The sequence below is a fragment of the Annulohypoxylon truncatum genome (assembly GCF_022578515.1).
Source record: "Annulohypoxylon truncatum strain CBS 140777 unplaced genomic scaffold F4807scaffold_22, whole genome shotgun sequence".
Taxonomy (NCBI): Eukaryota; Fungi; Ascomycota; class Sordariomycetes; order Xylariales; family Hypoxylaceae; genus Annulohypoxylon; species Annulohypoxylon truncatum.
Genome location: NW_025953808.1, coordinates 71,437 through 97,919, shown reverse-complemented (window position 1 = coordinate 97,919; position 26,483 = coordinate 71,437). Strand labels below are relative to the sequence as shown.

Sequence of the window (26,483 nt, the reverse complement as noted above, 5' to 3'; positions counted from 1 at the left end):
GCTGAATCTCGGCCGGATAATCATCGGGTTACCCCATGTTTATAAGGAGAAAAGGGGTGTGACACGGGTAGAACTTCTTTCATCAACACATTGAGTCTATCGTGTTTTATGAAAAATTAATGTAATCACAAGCTGCAAAGGATGACTGATGTCTATGGTAGGCGGGGTAGAATCAGGTAGGTACCCTCTCGAACCATCGCTGAATAAGAGGTACCTAGGTAGGTATTGGTCCGCTGTTAATAATGTCAACTAGCTGCAGAAGGCATATTCTTCATGTGGTGACATAGACCTTTTACACCATATGCCAAAGTAGTGTCCTTGAACTGCACTAAAGTAAATTTCCTCTGTGCACCAGACGTGGTCTCAGCCATATCGGGACTTCTCTCAATGTGTCTTGTTTGTTCGACCATGTTTCCCCTTTTTCAGTCAGGAGCACTATATCTTCTTATTTGGCCGACTTGGCCTTCGGAATAACGCTTTCTTCCTCGCTACCAGATGCCGTTAAGCTATACGGATCACGAGTCTTTTATTCCGCCAGCCTGAGCATATGGCCCAGATCCCAATTCGTGACCATCGTTTCCACCCTCATGATAATGGTTATAAGTGCGACAGTATCTATTTCGTTTAGAAATCAGCGAAACAAAGTGTAATTAGACCACCACTATCCCCATGGAGTCTTCAAGCATAGGCCAGAGCTGGATTCCCCGTTTCGTTCAACTAAGTATGACTTATTAGTGAGCAACTCATAGAGCTGTATGTTATAGATTAACACTTACATAGAATATTAGTACATAATGGAGAATCACGGCAAGCATGTAGAAGAATCCAAGATTAAATAGAAAGACGAGTCCAACCTTCCAGAGCAGAGTTATATGTAGCCTATTTGTAACTAACTATTATGACTTTACGGAGTATTTAAAGCAAAGTAGAACAAGTAAAGGAAACTCACCATCAAAAGGCTATTATGGTACTTACCTAGCCAAGAATGAGCTACATCAGTCTATCAAGACATTCCACCATGTAGAAGACACTCGGTGCAACGAGGAAAATGGAAAATGGGATGTAAACGTGACGGATCTTTTGATAGGGAATATCGTTTCATGGCTGGTGCCATATCTTGACTCATATCATGGTTAGGCTATTTGAATAAACCAGCATGGCCTTGGATTCCAGGCATTGAGACTTACAAAGGAATTAGACCCCACAGCGCGAAATATGATGAAATCGTGTCTCTGGGATGCAAGAGCATTCTTCTAGCCAGAGCTAGACCTTATGTTATCCAAGTATCACCAGCGATCCAACCGCTCGTCAAGCGCGCAAAAATCTTCATTCGATCACCTGCGTGGATTTTATCCGACATCAGCTCTAGGAGTGGCGAAAGTAATTTGCATCAAGTCGAAGAGTTTCTGAGAAATCCACAGTCAATATTAGCGCTGTGTTGGAACAATGAGAGGACTATAAGTAGTATATTCAATGAGTCGGATCATACCCCTTTACCCCTTTTTCTTGGCATTCTCGACATCGGACTAACGATTTCGGTAGCCATATATATGAAGGATACTGTTCTACGAAAACAATGTAGAAGCTTGTTCATAGTTACGACGAAAAAGCTTCTCTAACATGAGAGATGGAACGGAAATTGACTCCCGCTTTTGCTGTCGGATGTAAAAGTGTGATCACGTTAAAGTTATGGCATTGGAGAATTCGGATATGCCGACTCCCACGTACCTCATTACCGATTCTTACCACATTTCCTGCAGGTTACGATCTTTCAAGATAATACCTAGGATAATTGAGAACGTAAGACGTGTTGAAACCGGTCGCGCAAATGATAATGTCTCCTACGTGCGACTGACCGTTTTCGCTAATCCAACCAAATTCCGCGAACGACGTGGCTTCAGAATAAACAACATCGACACAAGCTTCCTCCAAAGTCTGTAGAGTTATGTTGGAATGTTGTCCTAGGTCAGTCCATACCGATATTCTAAACTTGCCTTTGGGTGTTTGTACCCTCCTGGGTCCTTACACGATAGGTAGTCTTGAGTGGCCCTATGCTCATCGTCATTGAGACGCAGGCGGACTACATTTGCTCCTTTACCGAATGGCGCCAAATGAAATCCTACACACGCAGATAGGGTGAGGTCCGACGTCTGACCTCACATATTATGTCCGAAAAACAGACAACGGTCTGCCAGGTAGCCGAAGAGACAGAACGTTAGCGATTATGAACACAGGAGCACAATCCAAGAGATCACTTCTTCGGCAATCGAAGCTGCCATGGCGAGAGAGGAGCCGAAAGGTAGTACAGATGTGGAAATGGACAAGGTGAATTAGACTCCTATTAATAATTCCAGTAGTGCTGGGGTATTAGCGTATAATTCGTGGAAAATCTATGTTCGTTATTTCTCCCCCCTATTCGACGTCGTCTAGGTGGAGGATGACACGTAAGTCGTCAAGATCATGTTGGGTGTAACTACCGGATTCTAGTACAGCATAAAGCCGTCCCATTCTTCCCAATCTAGACGATGCGAGAACCGACGAACTTGATCTGCAAGATTTAGCTACATCCATATAAGATCGTTGTAGTCATTCTCCACAGATCTGCTAGCATATGATCTTGGTTTTGCTTTGAAGATGTGTTGCAGATTCAGGATCTTGTAAACTCGGCTTCACCATGGAGTACTAGCAGTGACTTGGGTAGAAGCTTCTCCGATGTTCCGAGGAGCCCCGAGATTACCTTGAACATGTAGCCCCTATTAATTTCATAGGCATGTGGGAGATGTTATACCAGCAAGTATCAAATCTACTAAGACTGGGAGCGGTCCAACCTGCTAGCCGTATGCAGGCCCGAAGAACTAACATGAGAGTATTGCCGGGTCAAGGGCGCAGAGCGGCGCAGCTGCAAGCTCTGGGCACGGGAACTAAGCCCCATAAGCCGGAGCCCCAAGTCAGCGGAGGAAGTGGTGTCTGCGGGTAGCTCTTGCCCCGCTTTCAGGGCTAAACGAACATCGACCCTCCTTGCAACAATCCCCAGATCCTTAGATCCTGTTCTTAGAATCCCGATCTAGTTACATAATAAACTCAACGTTTCCTCGCTCATTAATCGATTATATTTCGACTTTCTTTCATGAATTCCCCAGATCCTCTTCTGACTACGGGTCCTGGTAAATTTCTAAAGTCTAATGCTAGGGTTGCTAGCTATGGTGGCCGTGGCATCGTTGAAGTGCTTGTTGTCATTCGAATACTCGAGGTCGCGAGTATACCATGCTGTGTTTTAGGAGTTTATGCTTTAGTGTATTATGGTGCTCCGATGGTCCCTAATGTAAGTGCTTTAGTTTCTAGTATCAGTTAATTCCAACGGACTAAGTGGAAAGAGAATTGGAAAATTTGCGTTCCAACCGATTCTTTTGAGAAAGCGTCAGCGATGCTCATGGTAACACCGTTGAGCAAGACATACGAATCTTGGGCCAAGATCCAACCACAAATCGGGTCTCTAAAACATACCTATCCTCAGTTTGTGCTAAGAGGGGTGGCCTTCTATCTCTTTATTATCCCCGCATTCGAATATTTTCTCCGCTGCGAACCCTCAAATTTTGAAATGAGCAAGCGAGATATTCCTTTCCCTAGGCTTTGATGCTACGCTCAATGTCTCCTTGATACTCAACGATATCTTGACCTCACCAATCTTGTCGACGGAATGGATTTATCTGAAGAATGGGGTAAAGGGCACCTCGATTTAGATAAGTCTGGCGAACTCGAATACGCCAAGGAGAAGAATGAGAAAATTGTCGCTTCTCTTGCAGAACATCCAACTTCGCGGCCGTCAAGATTACGTGATACGCCTGTGGACTTGAGACAGAAATGGCAGACAATCGTGCGGACGAAACAGAGAAAAATAGGAATTGAAATTCCCGGGCATCTATATAACACACTTTTCCGCACCAAGGGTTCACCAGACCCAAGATTGCGGGAAGATAGGAATATATAAATCTCAATAAATGAATGAAACTTAACTTATTTATTCTTGCTAAGGTCAGGAAACCCCGAATGTGCACGATGAATCGCTTAAGCCTCGAGAGATGCCAGTGAGAAACTTTTAAACAGCCCTCTCTTTTCAACGTAGTCGGCATTATTGGAGAAAATTTGGTAGTACAGTATGAGAGACAATAAGAGAAAACGGCACAGTATGAAAACAGATAAGTACTGTAGGCGGATTAGCACAAGCTCCCTCTTCGTGGATTTGAATTCACGTAAATGATGACGAATAGCCAATCTTTTAATCCCTCGGGGCTTGAATATTCTCTGAGACCATTGGCCACCAAAGAGTGACAGGTAGATCAAACATACTTGAACGATGAAAGTTTCATATGAGCTTAGGGAGGTGATATAATAGAACCTTAAGATCGATTTGCAGTATAGGAACCTAATTATCTCCCCTAGTCTGAGATGTCATCAAGTCTACCTACCACACAGTCATCATCAGTCAGTCAAATGGATGTCAGCAGATTTTTCCAAAAGAGTGAGAAAGAAAGACACGTGCTGTGAAAATGCAACCCACGTATGAATAGAGATATATCTATTACCTGTGGACGTATGAGCTAAGCAGATGGTGGTGAGAAAAAAGTGAAATCCGACCGGAGTACGTTGAGGGCCAGAACGCGCTAGAGCATCTGAGACCAATCAGAGGTTGCATGACGAATATCGCTGTAGCTTCAAGCTTATTGATTGGTCAATTCGCCGAGTCTAATTAAACACGCTTTGGCTTCGACGCGTCTTGACGCGTTTTCGCGTCACGCCCAGTCCCGCCCTTTCCCCCTCTCCGCACCCGCTCCCACATCCACGTTCGCTCAGACTCTCTCCATTATGTCGATACCTACTAGTCGAAGATAATGAGATGAGCGGGATGTCTAGGTATCGATCGCGCCAAGTACCGGTTCAATCCAACCGGGGAATTTCTTCTAAAGTGTGTGCAGAGCTTATGCAGAGTCACCTAAAGAAGCCAATCATTTACAAACGCTACCTCCATGCCTCTATTGTGGAATCTGCCTCTGTGAATGACTCGCAAGCTACGAAGGTCTTGTATTGTAGCCGTTCCATCCATAATTCAAAGTCGATAAACAGTTCCCTCGGAATATAATTAAATTAGGCCGTGCAAAGACTCTAAGCTTGGTTCAAAGCACATCATGTGTATTTTCAAAAATAATAAAAAGCAGGGAAAAAACTATCCGAAAAGATGACCAGCTGACGGATACATCATCGATTACGACATGAATCACTTTCTTCAATGTCCATTGCCCTTCATGCATTATCAATATGCAAGGGGAAACTCGTGAAGGAGGGGTGGTTCAGATTTGGTGTGGGGGGTCTGAGGCCTCGTGCTGTTTCTATTGCGACTTGATGAGACGAATATAGGGAATATATAGGGAGAGCCTGACGACATAGAAGTCTATCTTCACATGAGATTGTTATGCGATGAGAAAAGATCTGCGGTAATCTATTCATATCGAGAAGCCCAGGCACACACTCGAGATCTTGTTTCACATCCTTCTCTGCAGCTGCCCGGCGACCGTAGATTGTAGGATGACCGGTGCTTAAGCCTAAAGACAGCCATGCTCGCAAAGCGGTTCCTGCGCTTTCAGCTTCTACGTAAAAATAGGTATCTTGGGCTGCCTGGGTTGATCGGTGGGTTTCACCGCATGGGCGTTTATGAGGCGCAACGCCCATAGCAACGCCCATCTGGCATCCTTGACCGGTCGTCAACTAATAGACCAAGGCGAACCCGGAGGTTCGAGAAAGCGCCCTTAGGAATGAAGGCGCAAGGGGCGGTTACAGAATCGAACTTGGAGTAGGTAGTCCCGCTTGTCTTCAATGTCTACCTAGTAGTAGATAAGAGAGTATAGTAACCCTACACCAGCACAAAAGAGGATCTGTGAATGAGACTAGATTGTGAGACTATCCCCAACGCAGACGAAGGGCAGTGGACCAAGACGGGCAAGACGGGTAGATCAGGTTTAGTGGTTCTCTAACTGCCCTGCAAAAGGTGGCCTCGTGGCACACCATCTCTAAAGAGTTGAGAGGGAATAAAAATTACTCAGATGGTACCGAATCATGGTGTAAGGGTTGTGTCAAAGTCTAAAATGGTGAAAGTGGAATTATTCCTCCTCTCTTTCCCTCTTCCACCCCTGGTTCGTCTAGCTACTCCCTTGTAAATCGTAACTCCCTTGTCATCCTCTACTATGGGCAGAATGTACGTACTATGGAGTCATATCGAGGTAATGGCGGCCAGTGCAGCGATCCACTATTGGCTCCTACACCTCTAGACCGAAAATGGTACAATGTACGTATCATGTGGCCCGTTCGTGCAACCCTGCTAGACAAGACAGGCAGAGGGCACTTTCGGCGGGTTTCCTTGGGGGGGATTTGCTCTTTCCTGCTGGTCTTATTAGGCGCATTATTCCAGCCATTTCGTCTCAAAGCTCTCACCCTCCCACTTACACCTTACACACATCCATCTTCCATAGCAACCGTTGATCGCCAACAACATCCGTCGCGTTACAACTTCAAGTCGCCTTTTATTATATTGGTGTCGCGAAAATATAATACGATCGAAACTATTCGAACTCGCTCAAATTGATTTGCGCAAATACTTTCGCCTCTTGCTTTCAGTCAATTGTCGCGCGCGCATTACATTCAACTACTGCGGTCGCATTCGCAACTTCACGACATTTCATTTTGGACCACAACTTCACGCGCAACCGCACGATACATAAAAATTCGAAAAAACATTTTGGATAAAGCGTCAAGATGCTAATGCCTTCGGCGCTTTCGTGCGACGCGTCGCATCCGCCTGTCACCAGGCTACAATCTGCTCTTTTCGCGTCGCCTCCCGCCAGCCCCCCAACAAGCTCGCACAGCAGCACGCTCGGGAACATTTTCAGCTCATGCAGGGCGCTCCAGTCCATGCTTACAGTTCCCCCGACAACACCTTCGAATGAACACGTCGACGCGCATCGAGATCCACTACCTACACCGCCAATGGCCCACACCGCCCTTCCACCTCTAAAACTGCGTCTGCGATCGCGCAAAGCGGACACTAACGGGGAGGCCATTCCGCGCAAGAGGGTCGTGAAGCGATCTGCGGCGCCCCCTCGGGGCGTTAACAAGCGGAGTCGTTCCATTGAAGACGACATGGGTCGCGACGACGATATTGATAGCGATCTTGAGATCGGCAGCCCGCACAACAGAGGCCAGAACCAGGAAACTGAGGAAGTACCGACCTTTCGACCCGCCACACCAAAGCGCGCTCGCATCGCGCCGGAAGTGATCCCGCTTGGCCTAGATCGAAAGGACTTCCATACCTTACATACCACCAATGGGGAAGAGGAGACTGCTACGGAAGGCACGGAAGTGGAGATAGAGGCTGATGGTGAACGGTGGAGCAAAGAAGACGACCGGATATTGGTCGAGCTTGTCTTGGAGAAGCTCAAACTCTCCAAGACAGATTGGCAAGACTGCGCCCGGAGTCTCGGCAAAGATAGAAGTAGTATCGGGCGACGGTGGAGGAGTCTGATGATAAATGGGGATGTCGGCCTCAAATCAACGAGGAGTCGACGGAGCAAGATCCACAGCACCTGGAGGTGAAGTCCGCGTGCTGCAGTCATTCATTCGCACATCTATTTCGTTTCTATCTACTATTATATTACGGATCTCAACTTCGAGTTCTAGTTGTACTTTGAAGAGCATTACGGAAAAAAAGGGAAAGGTCAGGCGCATGAGAGGACGGATCTATTGGATATGATATCCCATATCGCGCACAATGCGCTTGATACATAGTTAGGACGGCGGTAATATTTGCCAGCATTTTGAATGTCTACAACTGTTGAAACTATACTATTTCATTTTCTATCTTCTATGCTCGTTTTCAAGATTGTCATCAACCAGTGCGACTTCTTCAGTTCAGTACGAGACAGTGATCCTGTCGTCTGTGGGTGGGCAACTAGCGCTCATTGCGCGATGCGCATTAGGTCCGAATGTCTCTACGCTCGCGCCCTCTGATCTTCCTAGACTACGAGGTGAATTACTTTGACCTATCCTACCAGCTCCGAAGGGTTCTTAGGGATGGCTGGACTACAGCCTCTTTTCTGAGTTTACCCCTAGCTAGTCTCTTCTTATAGGTCCATATATAGCCAAACGGGTGCTCCCCAATATCAAAAGAGTTCATCGCTTATGATCTTCAGGGTCATCTTTCCAGGGTCATTTTTCTTCGCTTGGGTAACGGAACTCACTGGCTAGCGTTTGGCTAAGTAACTATCATAATTCCCACAGGCCCCGCCGGATTTTCAACGGCTGAGGTTACTTTGACTGGCTGGCTTCTGGTGGAAAATGAGCTAACTTCATCTTCGTGGTCAGAGAGGTTGGAAGCAAGGGATAATCCATTGAGAAGTACGATTCCATTTCCGGTGGTTCCCTTTGGGAGTCTGGGGTTCCCGTTCTCCCCCCGCCTTCTTCGCTGCAAATTCCAAGGGCTGGCTGGTAATGTCTTTAGCTAGGTATGAGGGGCCTGCACATATGACTTGCATCAAGGATTTTCCAACCTCTTCGTCTTGGCTTTCTTTCCCTTGCTTTTCGTTCCAGGAGGTCGGTTTACTAAACCAGGATATTTTGATAGAGAAATAGATGATGTGATATATTAAAATAGTTACTAATTCTTCATGAACTCTTCTTCAAGCAAGTTTCTTGCCAAGCCTATCAACGTAAGAATCTTTAAAGGAATCATGCTGTGGTTGTGAGAGTCTGATCGCACTGTGAAGTATGGAGGCCGGAAAGTAACGACACTGTGGTACCTATGTATATCCATGCATGCGATGTCCGATCTTAGTGCGGCAAGCTGCCGATTGGCTCTTTCCCATGAATGCCCACTCAGATCCCTTACGGGTGCGGGAAGGCGCGGGTGCCTGCCTGTTTCTTCGTGTTCAAACTTGAACGCGCCCATCTTCAACTTATCGCTCCTCTACTACTACATGGATTCTATTCGATCAATCCATTTCAATATTCCAACGTCTTAGAGGACAATGCTTAGATCTACTGATTAAGCAATCAGTATAACGATCACGATGTTGAGGCTAATTCTTCGCCCTGGTAAGGCTAGAATGAAACCCTGCGACTCCTCATCGGTGCCTAGATGATGGTCATCTCCAACTCGTGCAACGGAAAGATGCATATCGCCGACTACGTATTGGATGGCCATGACCAATCGTCTTAATCGTTTGAGCAGGCTTATCTTGCTGCCTAAAAAGTGAAGTATATGATACTTTATGCCTTGTAGAAACCCCTCAGACCGGATATCAGTCAATTCACATCCTCAATCGCCTCAAGGTAAACACAATGTATCGCGGAAGGGCCTCAAGTTACTCTCAAGGCCAAGGCCAAGGCCGAGGTCGAGGCCGAGGACGCGGTAATGCACTACGGTCAAGTAACTGGCGAGGACGAAGCACGATCGAGCATGAGGGAAATGCGCAAAAGGGAGATGCAGCCGACTCCCCTCTCGGTCGTCTTATTACGAATATAACATTGCGTAATATTTCGAACCACGGTATTCAAACGGAGGACGCAAGAATCACCGATTGCAAATATGTTGCATCCTACTCTCTAGTTGATTCTAGTTCGCCTAGAATCATCATTCCAGGTTCGTCATCCCAGATGACAATCGTTTCATTACTAAAATGGCGACCAGGTCAACCAGCACTATGGGAGCCACCACAGTTGCCCTGTCAACTTCAAAAGGACTCTGGCGAGTATTTTCGGGATCAGAACGGAGCGCGGTTCCCTGAGCATCCTATGCAACCCTCTGTGCAGTCTATTTTTGCTCTGAACAAATCATTCGACTCGGAAAATGTCGATATCATGGGCTGTGCCAGCTCCTTGGGAAACATTCTCCGCTTTGTCCGATCGGTTGACTCGACATTTCGGTTTGATGTTGAGATGGTTGGAAATACGTTATTTCTAGTTAATAACCAGCGGGACGAGGTCATACAAGGTGTTCACGGAAATGGCATGACGTTCCTTGAGAAGTTCACTACTTACCAAGCCGAGTTGAAAGAGACCAAGTCCCACCAACGTATAATCTCCTATTCTTTCGGTGGTTTGAAATGCCTTGTTCGCTTTGAGTGCGACGGGCACTTGAGCAATACCGGGGATGCATCTACTGAACGAGATAGCCTACGGACCTTGAACATCTCCAAAACCCCGGTATCTAGTTCGATCACTGTCAAAGAAGCTGGGTTGGCCGTATCACAGCACTCAATCATTGAGATCAAAACGAGGTCTCAGTTGAAGGGACAAGAAATTGAAATGAATGAGCACTGGCCGAGGCTATGGGTCAGGCAGATTCCCAATTTTATCGTTGGATATCACATCAAAGGCAACTTCGAAGACGTCCAGAACAAGAATGTTCAACCAGACATAGATGAATGGGAATCTGCCCATGAGTCCGAGCTCCGTAAATTTGCTTCGATCCTGCAGCAATTGATTGTTGAGGTCAAACGGGCAGGTAATTTCAAACTTGAGCTTTGCCGAACCGGCCTCGGGCCCCTAGAATTGAGGGAACAGATTGGAACGCCTCGGGAAGTACTTCCCAATGATTGGAAGAACCTGTGGATCAGGGGTGGTAAGGACATAGGCAGAGATGGTGAGTCACGTTTGAGCGATGATGATGACCAAAGTTATCCCAGCTTTTCATCACGAAATGATGGGTCTAGCGAATCGGAGGGTTCTGAGGAGGAAGATAATTTCTCAGTAGACTACACGGCGTGCGGCCTCGACTGCGGTTACTGTGGTCATTGTGAGTATTAGTTTGTGCTGGCATCAAGTAACACCAAGGAATCCCGTTTGCGCTCGTCTGCCTGCATGAGATAACATAGCCTGCATCTATATCACACCTATTCGTCGGCGAGTTACTTAAGTACCGCTACATTGACACCTGTAGAGCCAAGACCTACATATGCACCTGTATCTATCAGTACATCTCAGCCACCAACGTACCTAGATACTTTGTCCAGTGATATCTCTCAACCATCCGTTGGGTGTTATTTCTCCACGTCCCGAAGGTTACACATGTGGGATAATCATTTTATTGCCTGTTGTCCCATTTTCTGTGTTCTCCAGGCTTCAACCGTCGAGGCCTTTCGATATCACAGACTTCACGATGTCGGAGTACCGAACTCGACAACTCAACAAGTTGTTCTACAATATCCTTGAAGGCAAACAGACCGTTGTCAAGCTTCAAGATGCCGAGAAATTCCTCGAGTCTATTGTGAACAGGACCGACAAAGCGGACTGCATTGAGAGACTGGTCACGTCAGAATCCGGCCAAGATGCCCTTCACAAATCCCTCGTCCTCGGAAATTCAGCCCAATTCATTAATGCATATACCACAAATCTCTTGGAGTTCCTAAGAGATCCCACTCTAAAGAGGGTCGGCGATGGAGAGCTATTGAATCAGATACTCTGGGCTATGGTTGACCCCCCGTTATTCTGGAATGCTCTAGTTCAACATGTGAAAATGCAACAGCTCGAAGCTCAATCTGTCGAAAGCTTCGCCTGGTTGTTGCTACAACTAATGGTACTACCGCCATCACAATCAAAAGCATTTCGACAGACGGCAGAATCGCTTTTCCAGGACGGCTCTCTAGAGAAATCGAGTCCACCAGGAGCCAGGGCCTACTTCCAACAAATCCGAGCCTTGATACAACACTCGCAACCCGAGATACCTAACCATGCCCGCGACTTCAATCCAGGTGGCCGTCATGATAATGACTTCGTCAATTACCATGATATATCAATTCTTCCTACGTGCGCTGAGCTGCAGTGTGCCGAGAGACCTTTCTATCTGCAAGCTTCCGCAATGTTGGAGTGGAAAAATGAAGACCGATCGTTCAATCATCTCGACAATCAGTTTCGCCTCCTAAGAGAAGACATGCTCGCTGAGATACGCGAAGATATCAAACGCACAAGAAGTAAGAGTAAAAAGCCGAGCTGGAAAAATATGATCATCAAAGATCTACGCCTAGAAAGCCTCGACAAGGAAGCTATGGAGAAAGAACGGCCGTTTACTCTAGTGCTCCAATGTAAGGATGATGTATTGGCAAGTCACGGCACGAACATTGCAAAGAGAAAGGATGCCTTGAAAAGGAGACCAACATTGCTGAAGCACCAGAGTTTTGGATGCATAATGAAGAACGACAACCTCCTGGCCTTTGCAACCCTAGAGAGGAACGAAGACAAGCTTGCCCTACTTCCGCCACGCTTATGCTTGCAAATCATAGGGACCGATACGTTGAGCGGTGTTCTACTAGCTCTTCGAGAAGGAATGGTGGACTTTTTGCTTGCATCTACCCCTATATTCGCGTACGAACCAATATTGGAGAGATTGAAGCGAAAGACCGATATCGAGCTTAGCCATGATATTCTTATTCACTCCCAGGATCCAATGGAGTCGGCTATACAACCAGTAGCTGTCATCGATGCTCTCGAAGCATCCCTCGTCACCAATGATAACTTGCAGAACTTGCTAGATACGACACGACAAGTCAACCTAGACCCTTCGCAAGTCAAAGCTCTAATACACGGATTGACGTACCAGACATGCCAGATCCAAGGCCCTCCAGGTATGTGAGCACACAATGGAAGTACTCTGATGCTGGCAGATTCTGAACTGGTACAGGAACCGGGAAATCTCTCGTGGGTAGTCTCTTAGCCAAGATTCTACACGATAATACAGAGGAGACGTTGCTCGTTCTGTCGTATACCAATCATGCACTTGATCAGTTTATAGAGGATTTACTGGATATCGGAATCAACGACAGTAGCATCGTGCGGCTAGGATCGAAGTATACCAATAGAACCAGGCATCTTCTGCTAGGACGGCCAACAGTTGACCTTGCTAGGAGGACAAAGACCCGGCGCGAGTTGATTGATTCCCAAAAAGCCAAGTTGGACTCCTTAGTGGAGAGCATAGACAAAAGCTTTGATGCCTATCGCGAAGATATAATTTCGCCTCTTCAGCTGCTAGAATATCTAGAGTTTTCTGAGGAGGAAAGCCACTTCTACGACGCGTTCTTGGTGCCTGAAGCAGCGGGCGGCGAGACTCGAGTCGGAAAAAAGGGTCGTCAAATGAAACCCGACTACCTATTCAATTGCTGGGCAAATGGAAAAGGGCCGGGTCCTTTTGCGAAGGAAAAGCTGGGATCTACGTGCGGTAGTGTATGGCGCATGGCCAAAACAGAACGGCCTGCAAAAATCCAGCAGTGGATACGGGAGATACGACAAGACCATATTTCCAACCTCGTGCAACAGACCGCCGACTTTAACAAAACCCAGAAGACCCTACGCAGCCTACAGAAAGAGAACACAGAGCAAGTTCTCCGAAGTAAGCGCATTATATGTTGCACCACAACGGCTGCTTCGATGTACGCCCAGGAAATCCAGGCTGCGTCTCCAGGTATTATCATCGTCGAAGAGGCGGGAGAGATTCTAGAAAGTCGTATGTATACCCCAAAACAACCCTTCTCACACTTCAACTAGGTCTCTCCTTTTCAGTGCCAACCACTAAGCTTATATGTTACAGATATCCTTGCGGCCATGGGACCTAGTACCAAACAGCTCATTCAGATCGGAGATCACAAGCAACTTCGACCAAAAGTGAAGAACTACAGTCTCACTGTGGAAGTCGGACATGGGTATGATCTTAATCGTTCGCTGTTTGAAAGGCTTATACTCCAGGGACGGCCTCATTGCACGTTGCTAAAACAGCATAGAATGAGGCCAGAGATATCAGCATTAATAAGACATAATTACCCTGACCTAGAGGATGCTGACAGTACTAAAACCCGACCACATCTCCGTGGCTTCCAAGATGACATCGTTTTCTTTAACCACGACTATCCTGAAGTCAAATATGATGTCCTTGCCGATCGGCTTGATCAAGGTGCTTCATCAAGCAAGCAGAATATCTTTGAGGCGGAAATGATCTTGAAGTGTGTCCGCTACTTGGGCCAGCAAGATTATAAGACTACGGATCTGGTGATACTTACCCCCTACCTCGTAAGCTTCACTTCAAGACCGGTATGCGTCTGTCCCCAGGCCACTAATTTTCAATAGGGTCAACTCTCGTCGTTGCGAGACCTACTCATCAAGGATCACGATCCGATCTTGAACGATCTGGACTCTCATGATCTGGTCCAAGCTGGCATTATTCCGCCGGAAAGTGCGAGAGTCAATAAGAACCCAATTCGTCTCTCCACTATTGACAATTACCAGGGGGAGGAAAGCGACATCGTCGTTGTCTCCCTGACACGTAGCAATGAGAATGGTGATATTGGGTTTATGTGTGCACCAGAGCGGCTGAATGTTCTGATCTCGCGAGCCAGGGATGCATTAATCATGATCGGCAATGCGAATACCTTCTTAAATGCTAAGAAGGGGAGGGAAGAATGGACTCGTCTCTTCGACCACTTAAAGGCCAATGGGAAGATCCATGGTGGATTTCCACTCAAATGTGAAAAACATCCGGAGACGAAACATATTGTTCGTTCAGTCGAGGACTTTGATCTTCTATGTCCAGATGGAGGTTGCGCACTGCCGTGCAATGAGATGCTATCCTGTGGCAAGCATTTGTGCACAATGAGGTGTCATATTCGAGTCGACCACACGAAGGTGCCTTGTTACCATCCTATGAATGATGTGTGCTCCCAGGGACACAAGTTAGTATGGAGCTGCTCAGACAAGAATCCGCCTGCTTGCCAGACCTGCCGCCGGGAAAAGGAAGAACGGGACCGAAAAGCTCGGAGGGATAAGGATCTAGAACGTGAAAGACAAGCGAAGCAATTAGCATACGCCAAGCAGCTAAGGGCCATTCAAGATGATATTGCCGCACAGAGGAAGATCATGCAAGATGTCTTGGAGGAGAGGAGGAGAGAGCAAACGATCAAGCAGCATAAGATTGAGCTTGCCCAATTGAAAGAACAAGCCAGGAAGCCTCTCAGCAACATTCTCAATCCAAAGCAAGAAGCAACTCAAGGAGCAAAGAAAGGAGCGAGGCAAGGAGCGAAGCAAGAATCGATGCAAGAATCGAAGCCTGCGCACCAATCAGTCACGAAACCCAACACCGACTGCGATGAGAGTCGTCCTTCCAATAGCCCATCTCCTGACGAAGCCCCTAGCCAGGGCCCGACCGAGAATGCGCAAGAGTCAGACCCAACAGATGACGACAACGTGTCCGAAACCAGTCACGAAAGCGACCAGCCGCCTACTACCGAAAATCCTTCACCTGCTGAAGCAGACTGGCAGCATCAAAAAGATTATGAGAATGCTTCCAACGAAGCCCTCGACTCCCTGTGTAGGATGATTGGGCTAGAGAGTGTGAAGAAAGAGTTCCTCACCATAAAGGCTAGGATTGATACTTCTATTCGTCAAGGAACGGATATCAAGGATGAAAGATTTGGAGCAGCTCTACTTGGTAATCCAGGAACGGGTAAGCAACCCCCCAGTATGTTTGATTTTGCTAGGGCACTAACAGCCATATAGGGAAAACAACCGTGGCTAGACTATATGCCAAGTTCCTGTCTTCCGTCGGCGCAATCCCCGGTGACCATTTTGAGGAAACGACTGGCTCGCGATTGGCAAATGATGGTGTACAGGGTTGCAAAGCTCTGATAGATGAAATCCTCAATAAGGGTGGAGGTGTTTTCTTCCTAGACGAGGCGTACCAGATTGTTTCGGGCAGTTCTTTCGGAGGAGGTCAAGTACTCGACTTCTTGCTAGCGGAAATCGAGAATCTCAGAGGCAAAGTCGTCTTCGTATTCGCTGGCTATCGGAAGCAGATGGAAGCATTCTTCGCGCATAACCCAGGTATTCCCAGTCGAATTCCTATCCAAATGGACTTCCAGGATTATGAAGACGGTGAACTCTTGAAGATCCTCAACTACCAACTTGAAAAGAAGTTTAACGGCCGCATGAAGGTTGAGCGCGGGTCTAGAGGACTCTATATGCGCATTTTGACACGCCGCATCGGTCGCGGTCGGGGAAAGGAAGGGTTCGGCAATGCTCGCGAGGTCGAGAATGTTTTGTCAATTGTTCTCGGACGACAGGCTAATCGCCTCCACCAGGAACGGCGAAAGGGTAGCGTACCCGACGACTTGCTATTGAAAAAAATCGACATTATTGGACCACCTCCAAACCAAACATTCTCTGGAAACAAAGATTGGTTGAAGCTCAACAGCATGATTGGGCTGGAGTCAGTCAAGCAAGCAGTCAAGGCTCTCATGAATCGACTACAGACAAACTACGATCGCGAGTTAAAGGAGCAGCCTCTAGTCGAATGTTCATTGAACAAGGTATTCACTGGGAACCCTGGGACAGGCAAGACGACTGTAGCGAAACTCTACGGCGGGATCCTCAAGGCTTTGGGCCTTCTATCCAATGGCGAAGTGATTATCAAGAACCCATCTGATTTCGTTGGCAGTGTACTCGGGGGGTCAGAGAAAAACACCAAAGCTATCCTTGATTCAACCAAAGGCAAGGTCCTCATAATCGACGAAGCTTACATGCTTGCGAGCGGAGGTTCCAAATCTGGAGGCACCAGTGACCCATACAAAGAGGCTGTCATCGACACGATCGTCGCGGAAGTCCAAAGTACCGCCCTGGAAGACAGATGCGTATTACTGCTAGGCTATAAGGAGCAGATGGAGGACATGTTCCAGAAAGTCAACCCGGGATTGACCAGGCGGTTCCCCATATCGTCCGGGTTTAACTTCGAAGACTACGACGATGGCGAACTTCGAAAGATCCTCGACCTGAAACTCAAGCAACAGGGATTCAAGGCCGGTGAAGCTACGAAGAAGGTTGTCATCGAAGTGCTCCGCCGCGCCCGTAACAAGCCCAATTTTGGCAACGCAGGCGAAGTCGACATCATCCTTGATCAAGCCAAGGAACGGCAGCAAAGACGCGTCTCGAAACTTGCCGGAAAAAGAAACGTGGACATACTGGAGCCTGAGGATATTGATCCCGAGTTTGACCGAAGTGATCGCGCCGCCACCAACGTCCGCATGCTATTCAAGGATGTCATCGGATGCGATGATATCATAGAACAGTTAGAAGGATATCAGCAAGTTGTCCAAAACATGAAGGCTATGGATATGGACCCTGTCACGCAGATCCCCTTCGGATTTCTATTCCGTGGACCACCAGGTAGGTGTTGCTCTTTATTGAGTATCCGAACAGTTCTAATGTCTCCTTAGGAACCGGAAAGACTACGACAGCCAAGAAAATGGGGAAGGTTTATTACGATATGGGATTCCTTGCAGAAGCAACCGTCGTGGAATGTTCTGCCACTGACTTGATCGGTCAGTATGTCGGCCAGACTGGCCCCAAGGTGCAGAAGAAGTTCGACGATGCTCTTGGCAGAGTTCTCTTCGTCGACGAGGCATACAGGCTTGCCGAAGGCCACTTTGCTAAGGAGGCCATGGATGAGATTGTCGACTGTCTCACCAAGGAGAAGTACCAGAACAAACTTGTCGTCAGTAAGTACAACTTTGTCTCTCAACGTTCCAAGCTATTTTCCCAAATTTTGGGCGACGTGAAAGCGTATCGCTGCGGCACAAACTTTGCGAGTCGGTTTAATGGCGGGGCTTTATTGAGAGCAATGGCTGACTTCGAGCAATATAGTTCTCGCTGGTTATGACAACGATATCAATCGATTGATGAACCAGAACCCCGGGTTAACCAGCAGATTTCCGGAAACGGTGGTATTCTCTAGCCTTCCACCACGTCACTGTCGCGACTTACTTCTTCAATGTCTCCAGAAGAAGAAGCTCAACACGAAGGTCCTCGAAGACTCACCCACCTTGGACAGCCAGCTCCTAAACCTATTCGGCACACTCGCACAGACTCCATCGTGGGGCAACGCTCGCGATGTGCAGACTCTCGCAAGATCCGTCTTCTCCAAGATCATGAAATCGAAGACACCCGACCCAAACCGGGTCGTACCCGAAAGCCTCGTCATAGAAGTGATCAAAGCCATGATCAAGGAACGCACGGACCGAGCCGCGTCCGCTCTCCCCTATTTCACTCCGCCTCCAGAACTGTCCGTCCAGCAGCGACAAGCTTCCCAGGAACCTCCGCCCCCACCACAAGTATCCACCTCGATTGCGACGGACACAGTTCCTCCCCCAGAGGAGGAAAAGGAGGACGAACCGGCCAAAAAGAAAGATGACGGCCCGGAGGACGAACCGAAAAACCTGGCATCCATCCGCGACGCAGGCGTCTCCAACGCCGTGTGGGTGCAACTCCAACTCGACCGGCTCGCAGCCGTTCGGCGACAACGCGAGCTCGCCGAAACGCAGCGCAAGGCCGCGGAGCTGGAGCGCGCGGTCCGCGAACAGGAAGCCGCGCTCCAGCGCCAAAAGGACGAGGCGAAGCGGCGCGAGCAGCTAAGGTTGCTGGAGCAGGCGCGCAGGCGCAGGGACGCGGAGGAGAGGAAGAGGAGGGAGGAGGAGGAGACGATGAGGAAGGAGAAGGAGGTCCAGGCGAAGCTGAAGGTTATCGGGCGTTGTCCCGTGGGGTTTGAGTGGATTAAGCAGGCCGGGGGGTATAGGTGTGCTGGGGGGACGCATTTTGTGGGTGATGCTGCTTTGGGGCTTTGAGGGGGGTTGGTTTGTGAAGAGTGAGGTGAGGATAGATGGCTTTTAGGTGATGTCCGTTATGAATGTGAATGGTGTGGTTATGTCCTTGGCTGAATTACTGATGAGATTTTCGAATAGGAGTATGGGTTCAAGTTATCAATGATCTCCTTAAACTTCTAATGGCATGTGTTTAGATTTGAATGAGTCGTACCGTCGTCATCCAAATAATGCCAACCTTATGATGAAAGATTAGTGTCACGAGGCGGAACCAAAGGGCTAGGGAATAACGACGTTGTTGCGCGAGAAGCTCTAAGTACTCCCTTCCGAAGAATGCGGTATACATACATAGACCTTCCTTTGTCTACAGGCAAGGGCCAACTGCCAACAAGGCGGCCTCGTACAAGCCAACTCCCGATCCTTCTCCGCTACTAGCTAACCCTAGCGAGACCTCTGACTATCAGCTCTCACAGAGGAGGCTTCTGACAGTTAGGTTCTTATCACCTCTTATACGGTAAATTACATGGTAATCTCGATAGAAACAACGTCTTTTTGGAAGATATAAGAGAAAAATGAGCATAAGGAGGTCATGGCTTCCCCACCATGCCACTAGGGCTGTCGTGCTCTCCTCCCTACACCGGCGCGCGGGAACGGGAGACGTAAAAGGGGAAAGCCGGCTTCGACGCTTGGCGGTTACTCCTTACCCCCTATATCTTCCAAACGCCCATGCTAGCCGCCAATTTCAATGCGAGAATTACTGATATAAAACCTGTTAGCTTCATAGTACGGGCACAATTTATGATCCCAACTCGAGGATGCTAAGTAAAGGAATGTTCAAAAGAAGTAAGGCAATTTACAAATTTTTATGTACATATAGGAAGGCATTACTCTATTAATCTCCCTTAGCCTATGAGGCCGTTGGAGATCTTTCTAAGCACGTGTTAACGAAGTTTAAAAGTGGCTAACCTACCCCTATTACATAAGTCATCATCGTCTTAAAATTACCAACGAATTCGTATGTCACGGCAAAGGGATTGATTCAACTCTATTTGTGTTATGAGTTTGAATGGAACGGGTATTTAACTGCCTTCCATGGTTCTCCTGGGACCAAATCGGAAAATCGCGCCTGGGTATTGATGAAGATGACAACGCTGAACATTTCTTATACCAATCACGTGCTAGACGGTACGAATAGGAAGTGATGTGGGAACATGAAGCGTGTTGCTTGGTGGCGATGTAGCAACGGCAAGCATCTTCCTGATTGATTCGGGTAAGGATCGCTTAGGCTTAGAACGAGTGGCCGCACTCGAGCGCCGAGGTAGATCAATTCCAGGTGTCTCATCTTCTACAACATTTAGAGAAGGTATTGAACCGTCTGGAAGCATTGGGCGTGTTCGAGAGCCCATTTTCTCCTGGATATCGTCGCAGAGATCGTTATACGGAGTAAAATAGGCGACGCGAGGGATATGGACAGTCCTTTGCACCTGCCCGTAAGCGTTGACGATCTCGCAATTCGAGTACTCGTTTCGGCCCCATAACATGCCGTAGTAATTTAGGTTGACGGCGTCAATGATAGGAGATCCGGAGTCTCCCGGAACTCCAGCGCCATCCGTGATGTAATTCTTGTACTCTTCATCGTATTTTACTGTGGCGTCATGACAGATTGCCCACTCTCGCGTCAAGACACCGGTACCATTCCCATGTTTGATGACGAAATGGTCACCTTCTCGTTCGAGGTAACTCGTGTGAGGGAAAACAATAGAGGGGACAAGGGAGATAAAGGCTTCGGTCAGACCACTAGTCCGACCAGAAATCTTTACTTTCCTTCCCGGGATGACGTCGGAGCCGAAGCAGATGTAATTACAACTTTCGTCTTCCGTATTGGGGATCCTCAATTTATTTATATGCGAGCTGCGAGCTTGAAAGGCGGCCCAATCTGTAACGACGGAATGTCCAAGTCCATCATGGCTGAATGGATGTAGTGACTCTCGTGTCGTCCCGTATGGCTCTCCAGACCATGCAGCAAATGGTCCAAGTTCATCAATAGGTGGCTTGTCACTGCTCTCTGACTTGGGAAGCAGGTCTTTGTAGCAGGCATAGTCCTGAATCGATGGTTGGTAAAGTTTAATCTGATCACGTTTCAAGCTCTTGATAGCCCCCTCTAGCAGGTGACAGTTCACCACCCAGTATCCGATTCCATCAATCTGGAGGAGTAAGCCTAGAGTTCTGCCACCCTGTTTGTCAGTGTCATCCTCATACCGTTCGTCAAAGACACCTGCCGAATCTCCCATCATTGGATTTCGGTGCCAGAAAGGGTTCTTTGGTTCGCAAAAGGTGTCATCTTGTGCTTGAGCAGAAACCATGGTTCCTTGCGAAAAATGGAAGTTAAGCGTACCCCGAAAAGTTTCAGGCAATCCTTTTAGAATACGATTTCGCAGCTCATCCTTTCGAGAATTGTCCAATTGTGGCCCGGATAAAATTATGACCTCTTTCCTGTCACCGGACGCTGCTTGAACCACACCCACAGACAGCACATCTGAGCGTCTCAAGATGGTTTGCTTCAAGTAGGGGACGACGATCTTCTCCCAATGATGAGCAAACTCGGTAGAATCCGCAACTATATCCCGGTATGTGCGATTGTTACGATAAGAGTGCGTACTATTAACGGCAGTTACTTGGGCGTCATCGATGGTGAGTCTTGAATATTGATCGACATCATATGATAACCTCTCGGATCTGTCGTTTTTCAATGAGAAAGCGTGGAATGGTTCATCAGTGTCGTGCAAGAATAGTGAAAGGCGCTCGCGCTCTTCCATGTTTTTGAATGGGCGTGGTCTGTGGAGGAACGACGTTAGTGTGGTATACTCGACAAATACCAGGTCATCATGGTCACATACAGCGCCGGAGTCGAAATATCGACATGACCTGAAAGTGGTCCAGAAGCTGACCCTTTGAGTGACATCTTGTCTCCAGGAAGCTTAGTAAAGAGGTAAGGCTGAGATTAGAGCACAGAATATACCCAGTCGACAAAAGGATGAGCAGATGAGGCAGCAAGTCCTGCTGCGGATCATCATCTTACTGTCTTTCCCCTCCCTGAAGCGGGCACATTGAAGTCATTGGTTCAATAGACGAGACCTGTTACTTCATGCAGAACGGCGTCAGATTATGTATCATGTGCTAATGCTACTGTATCGGACTGTAATTCAAAATACCCCTATTCGACCGTGGTGGTGAATGGCAGCTGTGTAACATGGGGCAATAACTCAACACAATCCAATGTAGTAACATTGACATATAAAATATTGATTATTACACTGTTATATGTTGAAATATTCGGAGATGGAGTAAGTAGAGCCGGAGCTATCCTGAGTTAAGCAACAAGGGGTATTGTGTTAACTCGAAGTTGGCGAGGGCAGCTCAATTTAGCTACGGCTCTTTAAATAATTACATGGGTTTATTGCATGTATGTAATGCTTAATTTGAATGTATATACATCCAAACCATGTATTGATGTAAAGAGCCATTGGCTAGGTAGGTAGTTCAAGGTTGGCTGGTATCTAAGGAATCTTAGCAGTTATTCCTCGTCAGAATATTAACTGAGTTACTATATTGCCTTATTTTCAGAGAACTTAGGTATCTCTGATTAACAAAGGAAGTTCACTATAATTCCTTGAGCGCACCTTAGGGAAATAGTGTACAATGGGTTCCTTATTAGAGTATAAGCCTGTGCTTTATTGCTCTTGAATGATGAGAGACCCTATCTCGCTTATTATGGAAAGTGCCACGGAGATATATCGAAGATGGGAGTTAGTCAAGACAGATAACAAGGAAGCGGCTTATTTGTTGCTATTATGTAAGTCATTGAGTAGGGAGTAGTAGGCAGAATTCATTTAGAGTATAGAATTTTATAAAGAAAAGTTGGTGTGACTTGAAGTATCTGTCAACGCTTAGATACTAGTACCTAAGACTACGAGAGATACGGCGACGAATTTCTGCCTTAGATTTCACGGATCTGAAAGTAAGGGAGAATTGCCAAACTTAACAGCAAGCCGATATCCCTTTATGGTCTGTCAGTCCGAGGATGCCGAATAAAGAAATTGCAGAAGTGACCAGACGATTTATGGATTATCATGAATTGTCATGAATATAAGTCCACGATGGCCTTTGAAGCACGTGTCAATAAAAGCTGGCTGCCCCTATTAAAGTGGTCACACTATTAAAACGGGTCTCCATAACGCACATACCACATCACACACATGATCGACCAATCAGATGATTGTACTTAGCAGACCCTTCCACCATTTTTAGCAGTTATGCTAGTTATGCTAGTTATCGTCATCACCGCCATTACACAATCGCGTTAAAATCAACTTGATCGACCTGTCAATAAATAAAATAAAAAATACATATCACACACACACACACCACACCGGTCGGCAAGTCGTCTTTCCATCACAACCTAACCTTACCCATCCATCAACCACCATCAACCAGTCAACGTGTCCATCTCCGACCATTATCATATCAATAACCGCACAAAATACTGCATGACTGCACCCATCTGGTTAGATACACTGCAACCTCGACCGCTCGCTCACCGTTCATCGCCTCCGGGCTGAAATCTTGGCGGAACCTGTCTATCTAATCTGATCGACTCGATCAAAAATTCTCCGACGACATCCAGCATAGATAGCAGTGACCGAATTTCTTCTACGGACGAAGCGTTCCTCTACAAAGCCACGGCTATCACGCAGCCACCTACGATTATCTACCACCTATCAAGAGAAGGCAGTCTGACACTCGACGCCATGGATCGAGGCGATTCCGTCATCTTCGACGCCTTGCAAGGTATGTTTAATAGCCTCATTCATTCACGTCGCGTTCTATACCCAGACCACAACCATCACCCACCGCCATCTCGCAATCCTCACATCCTCATTCCTGCCCAATGAACGACAATCCACTAACATGGACAAACCAGGCATCGTCCCCGAGCAAGCCCTCGAGCTTCTTCAAGCACACATCCAAGACCCGACCACAACCCTGCAAGCCGTATGGCGCCAAACCAGCGCCGTCCTGAACAAGCTCGGCACCGTGCTCTCGCCGCTCTTCGCGCCGATCCTCGCCCGCGCCCTCCAAGCCCTGCACGACTCGCCCGACGTCGTGGTGCTCGCCTTCGTCCTCGGCACCTTCGTGCTCGTGCTGCAGATCGTCGCCTGGGTGCACCGCACGATGATGTACATGACGCGCCTGGCCTTCCGCATGCTAGGTTGGGCCGTGGTCTTCGCCATGCTGGCCGTGGTCTGGCGCCGCGGCCCCGAGGCCACCATCCGCGATGTTGTCGTCTTCGTCGGCAAGATGGCCGGCTACGCCGCCCTCGTCAAGGACATCTGGCTCAGCGAGTACAAGAAGTTCGACGCCCAGACCAAGCGCGGCGGCGACTTCGGCGGCACCGGTCCCCGCGTGCCTTCTTCGGGCGGCGGCTACTCCCGTTCGAGGAATAATAACGGTTGGTAGTTAGTTTTGGGGGATTATGATATGGGGAACGCACCGTTTTGCGGAATACGAACGACACTTGCGAATTACACGGGACCTGGATGAATGGATGAATGTTTAATGATGGGGGTTGGAAGGGATATCCATTTGGCAGGTTATTCTTTGAGTAACGATACGTTCTTCGTTCAGGACATGAGAAATGACTAAGGAAGCTCTTTACAGAGAATGAATAAACATCATGCCAAAATCACCGGATTCATATGTGATGATTGATGTGATTTGCCCAATGTAAATCAATTTTTTGGTATCAGCCAAGGTGTCCTAAATCCACAACGCCGTTGCTATGCAAGTAACATGACTCCCAGAATGTGCCCTCATATCCCTGGGTATCAGTTGCCATTTTCCTGTATCTTTTTCACCCTATCATCCCTTGATAGCCTTAGTAATCATTTGGAGCCTCCGGATATTAACCATCCATCCCATCCATATCATCAAACTCCTCATCCTTCAACTCCTTGGGCTCCTGTGCTTCGTGGTATTGGATACAGTCGTCGATGTAGCTGAGAATTGCCCCAACACTGTCCTCATCCTGTACATCCAGCTTCAGATAGCTGACCATGCTGAAGTTCTCAATAAGACCTGCAACTGCTCTGTTCAGCCGTCGAAAACTGGCACCTTTCATCACAGCATCCTTGTCTAGGGGATCTGCGGCCTCGACTTCCTCTCCTGTGGTACCCTCTGCTTTCTGCCGGGCAATCTCGACTGGATCATCGTCGAGTAAACCGGAATCGGGGGTGAGGAATCTCTTTAGATCCTTCTTGCGAACTTGGTCCTTCACGAGATCCATCTTGGACAGGATGTTGATGTGCGGGATCTCCAGCATGATCATGGCACTCATGGCGCTTAGCGTGCCGGCGAAGAATTTGGCCCTCTCCACCACGAAAGTAGCTTCCAGAAGATAAGCAGCACACAGTCGGATGTCGAGGGAACCGGATCGAGTTAAGAATTTAGTGAGTGCCGGCAATATAGGGACGTGGGTGTAGAGCTCGATCTGACCGGGCATATCAAAGATGATTAGATATTCCTCTGTAAGAGACTCTAGAGCCTCTGTGAGGAAGTCAAGGTTTTCCATGAGGAACTCGAAGCAGTAAATAAGACCGCCGTTAGGCCCCAAGCTCATCTCCTCCATTACATCTTCGAGCGATATGAGCTCTTTGATGTCTAGATCCGGCGCATGTTCGAAGGACTCAGCGGCAGGGTCGAGGTTGACGTAGAAACATGAGCGGCGGTTGAGTTGTAGGTGAGTTATGAGGGCGGCGCAGAAGGTAGACTTGAGACAGATTAGCGCATTAGTTCATGTATATCATCGAATATAGAAATAATATATCCGACAGTTTTAATAACAACAAAAGAGATAATCACATACCTTGCCAGCCCCGGCGGGGCCCATCACCATAACCCCGAACTTACTCATGATGTACTATCAAGGCCTTTTATGGTAAATAGGCTGATGATGCGATCGGCCGAATTCAAAGACAATAAGGTTCGGTATTACAAAACGAGATATTGCAGCTTCAGCCTCGTGCTCTGACGTGATCCGGTTAGACGGTTGTCGCCTTGCGCCCAGTCGAGGATTTTTTTAATGGAGGGGTAAAAGGTAGAGGGGTCCAGGGTTGAGAAACTGAGCAGGGGTCTAAGATGGTGGAGTAGTACGAAGTACCAAAGTACAATACATGTGGGTCTCAGCTGACAAGAATATCTCGTAAGCTAGAATTCAGATGTTAAGCCTCCAGGGTGCTATTGTTTCGTTACCTAAGTCACTTCAATAAATGTATAATTACTAAACTTACATGCGTGAACATGATAATAGGAAGGAATAGATAGAACATACGACTTGACCTAGGTAAACCCCTACCTTCGCTCACCGCCCGAATGGATAAACTAATACCCAGCCTACAATTGCGTCTCACCCCTGATTCTCTCTGCAAGTTTAGCAGATGGCCCGCTCCGCTTACCTACGGCCGGGTTTTCCGGCAGAACCTTTCACCCATAGCCGCACTCAGGCCCCATACAATGTCTGTAGGTAAGCGAGTGGACCACCGGTTGCGGACTTTGTCTCTGGGACTCTAGGCACGAGAGATAAAACTGAAGGGGTCCCAAGATCCTTCGCTCGGGAGGGACGGTTAACCGATCGACCTATCTGACAAGGAGAGTGGTTGGATGATTTCGTAACTTGATAAGTCGGGCTGACTGTTATATGCAACAATCGTAACCTTTTGGGCTGGTTCGGTACCAACAGCACTTTATAATTCA

General features: G+C 47.6%; 7 protein-coding genes across 7 annotated transcripts; 4 read left to right on the top strand and 3 right to left on the bottom strand.

Moving 5' to 3' along the window:
- Window positions 1-3,514: 3,514 nt before the first annotated feature.
- F4807DRAFT_148150 (uncharacterized protein) lies at window positions 3,515-4,604 on the bottom strand. The gene is made up of 2 exons (XM_047993173.1): window positions 4,348-4,604; window positions 3,515-4,203 (listed from the first exon to the last, which is right to left on the bottom strand). Exons 1-2 carry the CDS (start codon window positions 4,365-4,367, stop codon window positions 3,678-3,680), a joined length of 546 nt encoding a protein of 181 aa, XP_047852848.1. The 5' UTR covers window positions 4,368-4,604; the 3' UTR covers window positions 3,515-3,677.
- Window positions 4,605-6,804: 2,200 nt separating this feature from the next.
- On the top strand, window positions 6,805-7,641 carry F4807DRAFT_461658 (uncharacterized protein; the record flags this gene model as incomplete). The annotated part of the gene is made up of 1 exon (XM_048001710.1): window positions 6,805-7,641. One exon carries the CDS (start codon window positions 6,805-6,807, stop codon window positions 7,639-7,641), a length of 837 nt encoding a protein of 278 aa, XP_047852847.1.
- A 1,351-nt stretch (window positions 7,642-8,992) lies between these two features.
- On the top strand, window positions 8,993-11,055 carry F4807DRAFT_430871 (uncharacterized protein). The gene is made up of 2 exons (XM_047998449.1): window positions 8,993-9,685; window positions 9,734-11,055. Exons 1-2 carry the CDS (start codon window positions 9,385-9,387, stop codon window positions 10,849-10,851), a joined length of 1,419 nt encoding a protein of 472 aa, XP_047852846.1. The 5' UTR covers window positions 8,993-9,384; the 3' UTR covers window positions 10,852-11,055.
- Window positions 11,056-11,203: 148 nt separating this feature from the next.
- F4807DRAFT_452306 (P-loop containing nucleoside triphosphate hydrolase protein) lies at window positions 11,204-18,698 on the top strand (the record flags this gene model as incomplete). Its single annotated transcript, XM_048000319.1, has 7 exons — window positions 11,204-12,665; window positions 12,722-13,540; window positions 13,625-14,100; window positions 14,158-15,529; window positions 15,583-17,244; window positions 17,295-17,576; window positions 17,722-18,698. The coding sequence occupies 7 exons, from the start codon at window positions 11,204-11,206 to the stop codon at window positions 18,696-18,698; spliced, it is 7,050 nt and encodes a 2,349-aa protein (XP_047852845.1).
- Window positions 18,699-19,852: 1,154 nt separating this feature from the next.
- F4807DRAFT_461656 (uncharacterized protein) lies at window positions 19,853-21,636 on the bottom strand (the record flags this gene model as incomplete). Its single annotated transcript, XM_048001709.1, has 2 exons — window positions 19,853-21,509; window positions 21,572-21,636. The coding sequence occupies 2 exons, from the start codon at window positions 21,634-21,636 to the stop codon at window positions 19,853-19,855; spliced, it is 1,722 nt and encodes a 573-aa protein (XP_047852844.1).
- A 1,388-nt stretch (window positions 21,637-23,024) lies between these two features.
- Window positions 23,025-24,418, top strand: F4807DRAFT_430857 (uncharacterized protein). The gene is made up of 2 exons (XM_047998448.1): window positions 23,025-23,522; window positions 23,656-24,418. The coding sequence occupies exons 1-2, from the start codon at window positions 23,483-23,485 to the stop codon at window positions 24,189-24,191; spliced, it is 576 nt and encodes a 191-aa protein (XP_047852843.1). The 5' UTR covers window positions 23,025-23,482; the 3' UTR covers window positions 24,192-24,418.
- Window positions 24,419-26,083, bottom strand: F4807DRAFT_430856 (GPN-loop GTPase). Its single transcript, XM_047998447.1, has 3 exons — window positions 26,021-26,083; window positions 25,597-25,967; window positions 24,419-25,500 (listed from the first exon to the last, which is right to left on the bottom strand). The coding sequence occupies exons 2-3, from the start codon at window positions 25,642-25,644 to the stop codon at window positions 24,637-24,639; spliced, it is 912 nt and encodes a 303-aa protein (XP_047852842.1). The 5' UTR covers window positions 25,645-25,967; window positions 26,021-26,083; the 3' UTR covers window positions 24,419-24,636.
- Between the last annotated feature and the right edge of the window lie 400 nt (window positions 26,084-26,483).

Coding starts and splice junctions, on each gene's coding strand:
- F4807DRAFT_148150 (XM_047993173.1), bottom strand. CDS start 4,367: ATGAAACTTTCATCGTTCAA. Junction 4,204..4,347: donor ATGAAACTTTCATCGTTCAA/GTATGTTTGATC, acceptor ATCCGCCTACAG/TACTTATCTGTTTTCATACT.
- F4807DRAFT_430871 (XM_047998449.1), top strand. CDS start 9,385: ATGTATCGCGGAAGGGCCTCAAGTTACTCTCAAGGCCAAGGCCAAGGC. Junction 9,686..9,733: donor GCCTAGAATCATCATTCCAG/GTTCGTCATCCC, acceptor AATGGCGACCAG/GTCAACCAGCACTATGGGAG.
- F4807DRAFT_430857 (XM_047998448.1), top strand. CDS start 23,483: ATGGATCGAGGCGATTCCGTCATCTTCGACGCCTTGCAAG. Junction 23,523..23,655: donor CATCTTCGACGCCTTGCAAG/GTATGTTTAATA, acceptor TGGACAAACCAG/GCATCGTCCCCGAGCAAGCC.
- F4807DRAFT_430856 (XM_047998447.1), bottom strand. CDS start 25,644: ATGAGTAAGTTCGGGGTTATGGTGATGGGCCCCGCCGGGGCTGGCAAG. Junction 25,501..25,596: donor GCCCCGCCGGGGCTGGCAAG/GTATGTGATTAT, acceptor ATCTGTCTCAAG/TCTACCTTCTGCGCCGCCCT.